The sequence below is a fragment of the Mesoplodon densirostris genome, chromosome 1 (genome assembly GCF_025265405.1).
Source record: "Mesoplodon densirostris isolate mMesDen1 chromosome 1, mMesDen1 primary haplotype, whole genome shotgun sequence".
Lineage (NCBI taxonomy): Eukaryota > Metazoa > Chordata > Mammalia > Artiodactyla > Ziphiidae > Mesoplodon > Mesoplodon densirostris.
Genome location: NC_082661.1, coordinates 35,377,837 through 35,390,206, shown reverse-complemented (window position 1 = coordinate 35,390,206; position 12,370 = coordinate 35,377,837). Strand labels below are relative to the sequence as shown.

Below are 12,370 nucleotides of genomic sequence, written 5' to 3'. Positions count from 1 at the left end.
TACCTGTAATACTGATTTCTCTGTAAGAAAACTTAGGAAGTTTTATTAAAGACTTCCTTAATATCTGGGGCCTATGTCTAAGTAACTTGAGGGAGGTTTGCTATCCTTAATGACTTAAAGCATTGCTACTCAAAATATGGTCCAGGGATCACAGGTCTACAAATCGTTTGTTATGGATCCATAATGAAAAGAAACTTTTATCAGAATGTAAATCAACTATGTCACTAAGTACAAAATTTAGCTCAGTTGGCCTTTTTTTTTTTTTTTTTTTTGGTAACAAGACTTCCTTGATATCAGTATCAGCACTGATATATATTCTGGTGCAAGCTCCTTACCTCTTTTTTAAAAACCATACAAGCTGTTCTTGAGTTGGCACTTTGAGTACAACTATAGATTCAGTTGTAGATTGAGTATTTGATGTGTTTCCAAGGAACTCTGCAGAGAATCAAGGAGTAATAGACAACATTCAAATAATAGAAGCATTAGAAAAGCAACAGTGATGGGTGCATAAACCCTTGTAAATATACCTTTCTCATCCTACTGCTTTGAAATAAAGTTAAGGAAAACAAACCAGTTCTTCTTACTTATTCAGAAATCCTGCAGTATTTTCATTTCACTGAATACTGACAGGCTGATTATTAGGTAAATCTCATACTGAATTAATAAATACTGGCTTTTCAAGTTATACTTGATAATTGAAGAATTGAGGAAGGTCTTTTCTTTTTTAAAAAAATATTTATTTATTTATTTATTTATTTATTTGGCTGTGTCTGGCCTTAGTTGCGGCACGCGGGATCTTTCATTGCAGTGTGCAGGCTTCTGTCTAGTTGTGACACGCAGGCTCAGTAGTTGCAGCACGAGGGCTCTCTAGTTGTGGCATGCGGGCTCAGTAGTTGTTGCATGTGGGCTCTGTAGTTGTGGCACGCAGGCTTAGTTGCCCTGTGGCATGTGGGATCTTAGTTCCCCGATCAGGGATCGAACCCGCATCCCCTGCATTGGAAGGTGGATTCTTACTACTGGACCACCAGGGGAATCCTGAGGAGGGTCTTTTCTAATTAACCTTTAACTAATTAAAGAATATTGCACAATATTTAGCTTTTAAAATTGGCACTTTGCCAACTTAAGGAATTTTTTTTCTTTTAAAAATGTAATTATTTCATCATTTAAAACAAAGCTGACTAAACAATAAATTAAAAATAAAAAACAGCATGTTCATAGTTCTGCTTACTGCCTATTAAGCAAATAAAAAGCAAGCATTTATTGATTCATTCATTAACATTTTTTTGAGCACCCCCTGTGTGCTAGCAGCTAGATGATATATACAATGATAGATATAAAAATCAGTAGAACGGTCGGGACATAAAGATTCTTGGCTTCAAGAAACTCACACTTTAGTTGTAAACAAATAAGATGTATAATAAGACATACTAATTTAGTAATATATTAAATAGCTTTGGGCTCATAGAAGATAGAATGATAACTTTGATTCCAGGATTTGGGAAAGGCTACACAGAAAGTTGAAATGTGAGCTGGATTTTGAAGGAAATGTGAGTTTAGCAAGTAGATATGAAGGAAGAGGCATTAATGGCAGACAAAACAGCATGTGTCAGTTACAGGTAGAGGTATGGTATGGTGAGCATGAGACTGGCTGAGCAGCTTAATGGTGATAAAAACTGTAGTGTGGGCTTCCCTGGTGGCGCAGTGGTTGAGAGTCTGCCTGCCGATGCAGGGGACACGGGTTCGTGCCTCGGTCTGGGAGGATCCCACATGCTGTGGAGCGGCTGGGCCCGTGAGCCGTGGCCTCTGAGCCTGCCACAACAGTGAGAGGCCCGCGTACCGCAAAAAACAAAAACAAAAACAAAAAACTGTAGTGTTTGAGTGTAAGCAAAGAAGGGCAGAGAGTGGTAATGAAACTGATAAGGTAGTTTGAGCCAGATTGTGGCATGTCTTGTGAGGCTTTAGTAAGCTTTCTATAGGGGAATGGCATGATCAGATGTGCACTTTCAGATGATAATTTTAAGAGTTGGGCAATAGATTGAGTTGAAAGAGACAGATGGTTGGAATTTCAGTTTAGGAAGCTCTTACAGTCAGTGGTCTAGGCAAGAGATGTTAAGGACCTGAAGTAAAACAGTGATACTGGGAAGATTTCTGGAAGAAAGAAAGGTAGTAAATGATAGAGAAGAATGATAGGTTTGAATGAGATTTGTAAAGGAGGTAAAATCAAAAGAATTTGATGACTGATTAGATGTGTTTGTTTTGAGGGCATTTAGATGACTTTCACGTTTCTTTCCTGATAAATTGGATTGATGATAGAACTATTAACAGGGATAGGAAATAGGAAGAACACGTGGTTTAGTCTGAAAGGGAAGAGATAAGTTAACTTTAATGTGCCTGTTGGCAGACTGACTAGAGATGTCTAATTGCTGTTGGAATTAAATATTTAGAATTTATAGAGGTCTAGCTAGAGATACAGATTGAGAATAATCAGAGAAAGTAGTGTTTGAAGTCAAACAACTTGAAATTGCCCTAGAGAGCTAGAAGAAAAGATTGAAGGATAGAGATAGAAGAAAAAAGGAATCCAGAAGGATTACTCATAGATAAAAGGAGAACAAGGAGAGAGAGTGGTGTTATAGAATTCAAAACAGAAGAGTTTCAAGAAACAGAGGTAAGATGGAGTGAGAGATCGTGGAATTTTATATTCAGGAGATTCTCTGTGACATTGCTAAGAGCAGTTTCAATAAAGGAATAGGAGTGAGAGTTAGATTGTAGTAGGTTTGGCTATGTAAGGAGTGACACAGGAAACTGAGGGAAGGCTTTTTTGTTTTCTTTAGTTGTTCTTGGTTTAAAGGTGGGAGGCAATTTAGCATGTTTATTTAGTGAAGAGAAAGGAGCTAGTGGAAGTTAAAGACACAGCAGAGTGAGTAGATAATGCATGGAGCAGTTCCTGCAGGAGGAGATAGGATCAAGACCAAAGATGAAGAAGTAAGCCTTGAAGGGGAATAGGGACAACTTTGAGGCGAGCAGGAAGTGTTTGGTCCTGATATGGGTAGCATTTCAAATGGATTTGGAGTTGCAAAGGAATAAAGTTTTGGAGTGTTACATTTGATAACTTTTCTCTGTACAACAAAGTCAGTGTTAAATTGAAGGTGCAAAAGGAAACCATCATGTTTCAGACAGAATGTATTCTCTTTTCTTCTTGTGTCTTATTTAGAGACAACTTCCCAAGATGTATAGATCACTCATCTTGAACTTTTTCTCCAATTCTGACTTCTAATACTTTTTAAGGTTAACAGTGTAATCCAGACAAAAAAGAGAGAGAAAAAATAAAAAAATTATTCCAGTTCATAAAACTCTTTCTAGACTCCTTTTTACCTAGTACAACTTAGTAGAAAGTCAAAAGGATATCTTTTTTTCATACTGTTAGGATGGCATACAATATGATACAGTGATCACTTCAAACAGTTCTCTAGTATTCTGAACTTTTAAAAATGAATATCTTTATTTATTTTACTGGTTTATCTGCTTTTTTGTGTGTGTTTTAGGGTTATGGTTTTCCAGTGAACCGACTTTTTGACCTTTTATTTGAAATAAGAGATCAATACAATGAAACACTGCTTAAAAAATGGGCTGGAGTTTTCAGGTTAGTCTAAGCCATGGTGCCTTAATGTAATGAAAAAGTTTGTCAAATGCTAAAGTAATTGGTTTTTGCATTTAGCAATAAAAAATGCTTATAATATTTTTTATTGTGGTAAAATATATATAACTTAACCATTTTAACCTTTTATGAATGTACAGTTCAGTGGCATTAAGTATATTCACATTGTTGCAACCATCACCACTATCCATCTCCAGAACTTTTTTATCTTCCTAAGCTGAAACTCTGTACCAGTTAAACAGTAACCCCCATTCTCTTCTTCTAGTCCCTGGCAATCACCATTCTGCTTTGTCTCTATGAATTCAACTACTCTAGGTACTTCATATAAGTAGAATCATACAATGTTCAGTTTTTGTGTCTGGATTTGTCTGTTTTTTGTGTGTCTGGATTATTTCACTTAGCATAATGTCTTCAAGCTTCATCCATATGGTAGCATGTGTCAAAATTTGATTCCTTTTTAAGGCTAAATAATATTTCATTATGTATATCACATTTTATTTATCCATTCATCCACTTACAGACATTTGGGTTGTTTTCACCTTGTAGCAATTGTGGATGATGCCTCTGTGAACCTTGGCGAACAGTTATCTGTTTGGGTCCCTGTTTTCAGTTCTTTTGGGCATATACCCAGAAGTGGAATTGCTGGATTGTATGGTTAATATATGTTAAATATTTTGAAGAACCTCCATACTGCTTTTCACAGTGGCTGTACCACTTAAAATCAATTTTTAATTGTTCTACTTTCAGTCCTAATCTCTGTAGTTTTTTGCCCCAGTAAATGATTAGATATGAGGCTGTAAATATTCAATGGTATTTAGTACTAGAGACAAAAATTTATGGCTTATAAATTTTCTTTGGGGAAAGTGCTATTTTTACAAACAACATAATTGTTAAATTAAAAATCTTAAAGTATCTAATTAGGACAATTATTTTTGCCTTAACCACTTGCCTTCAGGGCACAAAGTATTTTAATAACTATATAATTTTGTGTTGCCATGAAAAGAAATATCAACTCCCTCCTTTTTAAATTCTAAAAACTTTTCTCTCTCCCTTTCTGCCTTTCTCCCTTCCTTCCTTTCTTTTTTTCTTTGTTTCAACAAAAAGTCAATCTTGAGAGCTTACATCTAGGTTAGCCAAAATATGATAGAAACACTGTGGCAATAATAGTTGATGTTATTAAAATAGAAAATATGTTAAATGATTTAACGCTAGCTTGGCATTTACCCCATCAGTTTTCAAAACCTATGGAGGGCTGACCTTCTGAATACTGTGATAGAAATCTTTTAAAATACCGAAGTGGTTTACAAGGTTATACACTTCTATTAAGATGAACTAAATCAATCCTTATTTAAGCTTTTTGTATTAACATTCCATAGGAGTGATCTTGTCAGGATGTTGTCCCAAATGAATAATTGACAGTCTTAGATGAGTCATGTATAAATATTAACAATTTTTGATATTTAGTATTTTAGAAATAGAGGTAGTGCTTATTGATAGGGATGGTAATATATAATATATATGCCATGATCTAATGTGATATAATATGATATCTTTATTTATATATATTTGTATATAAAAATCTTTACTTATAGGATTTCTGTTATTAACTTACCCTTCTCAGAAGACTGTTTAAGTTTTTACAGTTGCTGATAGATTTGTATTGAACCAGCTATTCTCTCTTATCTATCTTAAGACTTCTAGTAGTGAGATTGTTCCTCAAGATTGGGGAAACTGTGAGGTATTGTTTTCTCTCTGAAAAGCTAATGGGTTCCTTCAAAAAGAGATAGGATTAACATTATCCTCCATTATCATCATGGATGAGAGCAAATGATAGCATGTCAATTGTAATTACCAAATATATTTTGACTTCTACTTTCAGTACTGTCATGCTTTTTGCTTAGATTTTTAAGAAGTAGCAGATTTTAAGCATTTTTTGTCCTTGATCTGTATCTTCAAAGACTGTACCGGTAGTGAATTGACAACCTAACAGTTAAATGGGGAAAAAGTAAGTTATCAGTACTGAATAATTAAAACTTGACGACGTCCATGATAGAATTTATGATCTGACTACTGTCATACTTTATCAATGTGTGGTTCCCTCTACCTATATTGAGAGCACTAGTGTTTTATTTATATTAAGATGCCAGAGCCATTTATCAATTAGATATCCATCATCCACTGTCCAAACCATATCCTTCTCTTATGTTCCTTACCTCAGCAAATGTCTCTGATGAGGTGAGGTATACATCATTTGTCCATTTGCCCTGTCCAGAAACCATGGATTCATCAGGAATATATAATACTTTCCCTCATAATCCTCATTTAGTTTCTAAATCCCATATATTTTACTTCTTAAAAACTCTTGTTTCTGCCACTTCCTCTCTTCCTACACAAATACAGCTTTAATTCAAATTCTCATCACTTCTTATTTGGATTATTCAGTCTTTCTAACTGGCGTGTCTCTGTTCATTATTGTCCTTTTCCTAGTTTTTCCTCCACTGTGTGAAAGTCTTCCTATGACATTCCTCTGCCTAAAACCTACTATGGTATTCCACTGCCTACAGGATAAAATCTGCATGCCTCAGTTTGTCCATCTGCCCAGGCTCATTTTAAACCATGTCCCTTGAATACTTTATACTCCAGTACTACTGCACTACTTGTGGTTTTACTCAACCCCTCCCCACACTTACACTTTTTCTCCGCTTATGTTTTTGCATGTTATGTTACATCTTTCTGAAATGCTGTTCTCCCATAATCTCATTAGAAGTGTTTCTTTTCATCTTTGAAGACCCTACAGAGCCCGTAGCTTCTCTGTAAAACTTTTCATGAGATGTCCCCCACCTACTCTGATAAAGTTTATCACTTCCTCCTTTGTCCTATTTCTGAAACTTGCACCTCTTTTATTGTACGTATAACACATCATTATAAACATTATAATTTGTTTGCATATCTATCTCTCCTGTTAGGTTTGAGAACAGGGATCTTGCTTTTATTTTCATGAGGGTAGGGAGTTTTCATCAGAGTTAGCCCAGACTAGCACATAATAGGTGCTCAGTAAATAAAAATCAAACTGAATTATTGATTAAAAGGAAGTTGATTGGACAGCAGGTATATTAGGACAGGATGAGTTATGCTACGGTAACAAAAATGCCCCAAATCTCATTGGATGAACACTGGCATTTTATTTCTCACTTGCACAGAAGTCCATAGTGCGTCTAGTAGTCCAAGATTTGAGCTTTTGACATCTGTAATTCTACTTTCTCAACATGGTGGTCTCCCCATCACCGTGGGACTAAGGGTCACACAGTTAGTTCATAAATGCTTTAGACTTAAAGCAACACATGTAACTTGTATTCACAGTCCAGTGGCTAAAACTAGTCATATGACTTTGCCTATTTGGTGAGTAGTAAATGTGTCTACCTTACTAAGTATAAAAGGTCCTTTTCTAAGTACAACATTATGAGAGACAAACAAATGGAAGACATTGTTTTTATCTTCAAGGAGCTTATGGTCTAGTTGGAAAGAGAAGACAAAAAACATACAACTTGAGAGTTGTTCCTATCAAGAAATGTGACTGGGATACTCTTCACCTCATTTTTAGTTGTAATGAGTTTGTTCAGACTATATCAAATGGAAAGAAGAGATTGCACATTAATTTTGAGGGACAGACTTATTTGCTATTGAATTTCAGAATTCTGAGTGATTAGGCACTGTTTTCCTGTTTAGAACTTTAACTGACACACAAAAAATGATTTTGTAATTGTTGGGGTTTTTTAAAAGTATTGTCCTATAGCACTCTATTGATATGTTTTCTAATATTAAATTTCAATTCTGTCTTCTTTCTTAACAGGGACATTTTTGAAGAAGATAATTATAGTCCCATCCCTATTGTTAATGAAGAAGAATATAAAACAGTCATCAGTAAATTTCCCTTTCAAGATCCAGACCTTGAAAAGGTACAAGCTAGTTCTTAATTCAAGAATTTTCTTAAAAATAAATTAATCATATTTATTGCTACATTATATTAACCTGATAGTGTGAGAATAGCTTCTTTTGAGACTTTTGTTGTTATTGTTGTGTTATTTGAGAAAATTAATTATGTTTTGTTAACTTTTAAAGATTATGTTACTACTACTACTACTATTTTGGTGAGGTTAAGAAAGGACTTTCCTGGGGCTACTAGGAGCCCTTGTCCCAAATATTAGGTGGATTCCCAGGGCAGGTGTTACTATCATTGGGTGGATTCCAAATTAGATATACTAAATGTTGAGTAGATTATAGGAATAAGATAATATTGTAAGGAAAGAGAGAATTTCTTTGAAATTTCCATCACTGTGGAAGATCTTATTTTGTGGCTTTTTTTCTAAAAATATATTTGTATAAAAAGTTTATCTTGGGGACTTCCCTGGTGGTGCAGTGGTTAAGAATCCGCTTGCCAATGCAGGGGACACGGGTTTGATCCCTGGTCTGGGAAGGTCCCACATGCTGAGGAGCAGCTAAGCCCATGCACCAAAACTACTGAGCCTGGGCTCTAGAGCCCACGATCCACAACTACTGAGCCCATGCGCCGCAACTACTGAAGCCCACGCACCTGGAGCCTGTGCTCTGCAACAAGAGAAGCCACCGCGATGAGAAGCCCACGCACCGCAACGAAGAGTAACCCCTGCTTACCGCAAGTAGAGAAAGCCTGCATGCAGGAACGAAGACCGAACGCAGCCAAAAATAAAATAAATAAATTTATTTTTTTTAAAAAGTTTATCTTGGTTAAATAAGAGGTGTATGAAGGCAATAGCCACCTGTAGATTTTTTTCTGAAGTAAGAATGTCTATTTCTGGAGTCAAGATGTCTGAACAAAAGATAGGCTAGAGAAAGGAAATAGACCAGCATGTAGAGTATTCTGGAAATACACCTGATTGCCCATATGCGTGCGTGCACACAGAAACACACACGCTTGTACCAATCCAGTATCCCTGGGTAGAATTAGATCTTACGAGAAAAGGATGTCATATTTCCTGTTATTATAACCTTTCTCATTCTCTTCATTTTTGATTTTTTTTCCCTTAATCTTTTTTATTATTTTTTCAACACTTTATAATTTAGTCCTTTTCTACATTTTTATCCCTTAATAATGAACAAGAGTGAATTCTGAATGAGTTGTGTGAATTGTGACTGTAAATTTTTATGTTACATTTGTATATACATAAACTAAGCATATTATGTGTAATAGTCACTAAATACAGGACCAAGTATTTTAATGCATAGCTTTTAGATTATAGCTAACACTGCCATTGCATATACCTAATTGTATTCTAATACACACAAAAGACCAGAATAATTATTCTAGTTCTGTATTTTTTTTTTTTTTTTTTTTTTGCGGTACGCGGGCTTCTCACTGTTGTGGCCTCTCCCGTTGCAGAGTACAGGCTCTGGACGCGCAGGCTCAGCGGCCATGGCTCACGGGCCCAGCCGCTCCGCGGCACGTGGGATCTTCCCAGACCGGGGCATGAACCCGCGTCCCCTGCATCAGCAGGCGGACTCTCAACCACTGCGCCACCAGGGAAGCCCTCTAGTTCTGTATTTTTGAAACCCCAGTCAAAGTTTCCCTGTCAAGAAATATTACGAGGGCCTTCCCTCGTGGTGCAGTGGTTAAGAATCTGCCTGCCAGGACTTCCCTGGTGGTCCAGTGGTAAAGAATCCACCTTAAAATGCAGGGGATGAGGGTTCGATCCCTGGTCAGGGAACTAAGATCCCACATGCCACGGGGCAACTAAGCCTGCATGCCACAACTACTGAGCTCGTGCACCACAACTAGAGCTGCATGCTCTGGAACACACGCGCCACAGCTACAGAGCCCATGCACCCTGGAGCCTGTGCACCACAACTAGAGAGGAGAAAACCTGCACACCACAACTAGAGAGAAGCCCGCACGCTGCAATGAAGAGCCTGCATGCCTTAGTGAAGATTCTGTGTGCCACATCTAAGACCCGACGCGGCTATAAATAAATGAATGAATGAATGAATGAATGAATGAATAAATAAATACATACAAACATACATACAAACATACATACATACATACATACATACTGGAAAAAAAAAAAAAAGGAATCCGCCTGCCAATGCAGGGGACACAGGTTCGATCCCTGGTCCGGGAAGATCCCACATGCTGTAGAGCACCTAAGCCCGCGAGCCACAACTACTGAAGCCCGCGTGCCTAGCGCCCGTGCTCCACAACAAGAGAAGCCACGGCAATGGGAAACGCGCGCGCTGCAACGAAGAGTAGCCCCCGCTCACCGCAACTAGAGAAAGCCCGCGTGCAGCAACAAAGACCCAATGCAGCCAAAAATAAATAAATAGACAAACAGACAAATAAATAAATAAATGTTGTGGGGTTTTTTGTTGGTTTTTTTTTTGCGGTACGCGGGCCCCTCACTGTTGTGGCCTCTCCCGTTGCGGAGCACAGGCTCCGGACACGCAGGCTCAGCGGCCATGGCTCACGGGCCCAGCCGCTCCACGGCATGTGGGATCTTCCCGGACCGGGGCACGAACCTGTGTCCCCTGCATCGGCAGGCAGACTCTCAACCACTGTGCCACCAGGGACGCCCAATAAATGTATTTTTTTAAAAAGAAATATTACAAGAATATTCTCTGTCTCACAGCTTGGCTTTGTTTTGTTTTAGTTACTGGTAATAAATGTGTTCAGGATATAGCATCTGCAAAAAGAGCACTGGATTTGGTCTGGATTCATGTGCTAGCTCTGTCTGTGGCTTATTATGGGCAAGTGACTTACCCTATTTGGGCATTTTTGCCTCATCTGTCAAATAAGGAGGTTGAACTAAATAATCTCTAATGTCTCTTCTAATTACACTAAAGTATTCTAAATAGATTTATAATTAAAAGGATATTTGACTTTGCTTGTAGGGTACTTCCAAAATATACAGCATCTGAGGATTAAGCTTGTTAGGAATTGTATTCATTGGTTTGTGTATTATTCATCATTAAAAAAAACTGTCATTAAGGCAAAAGGCACATGGAAAATTTAAATGTGATAACTTAGAAATCCCGTAAGTTATGTAGTAATAGTCTCTTGGTTGTGTGTTTATATATTTAATTTTTTCCTATTTTAAGTATAATTTTCAATTAAAACGATTGAAAAAGATGTAAAATTGTCTCTCAAATAACATGAGTTATTTTCAGCAGAAATGACAAGTGCGAAAGGAATAAGACTGAACATATATGCTAAAATCTGTCTTTTTGCAGATAGCTGTGCTAATTTAACTAGGATCCTTTGGCTAGAATAAGAACATGTTCATATTGTCTTTAATGTCATTAAAATCAATTCTTAAAGTTGAAATAGCTTTCAAATAGTTAATTTTGGTTTCATTATTCTGTAGAACATAACTTGGAGGTTAGTTAGCTCTCACATTATTATAAGGTGATTTTAAAGAATAGCAACTCTTTAGTTGATTTTTGTAGTACTCCTAATTCAGTTCCTAAATTTGGAAAGGTTGAACCTACCAGTTTTGGAGAGATACTGCTCTCTGCAAATGTTTTCACTACCAGCTTATTGTACGTTTCTTTCTGCTGGAGGTACCTAAGAATACATATGTTAATTCATATATTTATCATTCACCTGCTATCTAGTAGACACTGTGCTATGTGCTAGTTTTTCAGTCTCTGCTGTCAAGGAACTTGTAGTCAAGTGAGGGATAGATTAAATAAACAGGAAATTACAATTCACAGAAGTTGGCCCTGCTCAAGATAGAAGAAACAGCATGGAGAAAGGCTGTAATTCTGCAGTATAAAGTACAAGGTTGATGAAGTGCAAGAGACGAAGATCAAAAAATGAAGATGAAGTAGAAAGTGGCAGACTATAATAGGCCTTGTAAACAGTGTTAGGGAGCTTAGCCTGATGGCTCGAATAAGTCACCACCAGATTTCAAGCAGTAAAAACATAATCAGATTTGTGCTTTAGAAAAATCTCTCTGGCTAGTGTGTGGGGAATGGATTGGAGAAGAGTAAGGCTGGGATACTAGCTTGGGGATTGTTGCAGTTATTTTGGCAAGAGAGATTGGTGACCTGAATGGGAGTTATGGCTGTGGAACTTGATTTGAGATATTTAGGAAGTAGGAATGACAGGAGTTGATTATCACTTGCATATGAGGGATGATGAAGATAGAGGCGCAAGTGTGATAGCCACATTTCTGCCTTGGATGGTGGTAGCATTCACTAAGATAGGAAACGCAAGAGGAGCAGATTTAGAAAGAAGGGATGATCATTTCACTTTTGGTTCTGTTGAGAATGTCTCAAATGTTACAGCTAAATTGAGGTGTTCAAATGTTAGATATACAGATTTGGACTTCAGGAGAAAGATTTGGCCTAGAGTTCTGGATTTGGGAGATATTGGCACTTGAATGGTGAGAGTAGGTGAGATTCTCTAAGGACAGTATGTGTGGTAAGAAGGGAAGAAGGTGTAGGATAGAACCCTAAGGAGTAGCAATTAAGGGATGGCTAGAGGAGGAGATATAGAGAAGGTAGAGAAACAGAGGAAAACCAGTGTGGGTCAGGGATTCCAAGGAAGGAGAGATCATTTAAGAAGCAGGAGGCGAGACTTCCCTGGTGGTCCAGTGGTTAAGACACTGTTTTTCCAATGCAGGGGGCACGGGTTCAATCACTGGTTGGGAAACTAAGATCCTACATGCCCCCTGGAGTGGC

General features: G+C 37.4%; 1 protein-coding gene across 2 annotated transcripts in view; it reads left to right on the top strand.

The window, feature by feature from the left end:
- The window catches only part of EXOC6 (exocyst complex component 6), a 194,943-nt gene that overhangs the window by 77,110 nt on the left and 105,463 nt on the right, over window positions 1-12,370 (top strand). For both annotated transcript variants that reach the window (XM_060114007.1, XM_060113927.1), the window contains exons 13-14: window positions 3,543-3,640; window positions 7,506-7,611. In XM_060114007.1, coding sequence (XP_059969990.1) covers window positions 3,543-3,640; window positions 7,506-7,611 — 204 coding nt within the window. The remainder of the gene's footprint in view (window positions 1-3,542; window positions 3,641-7,505; window positions 7,612-12,370) is intronic.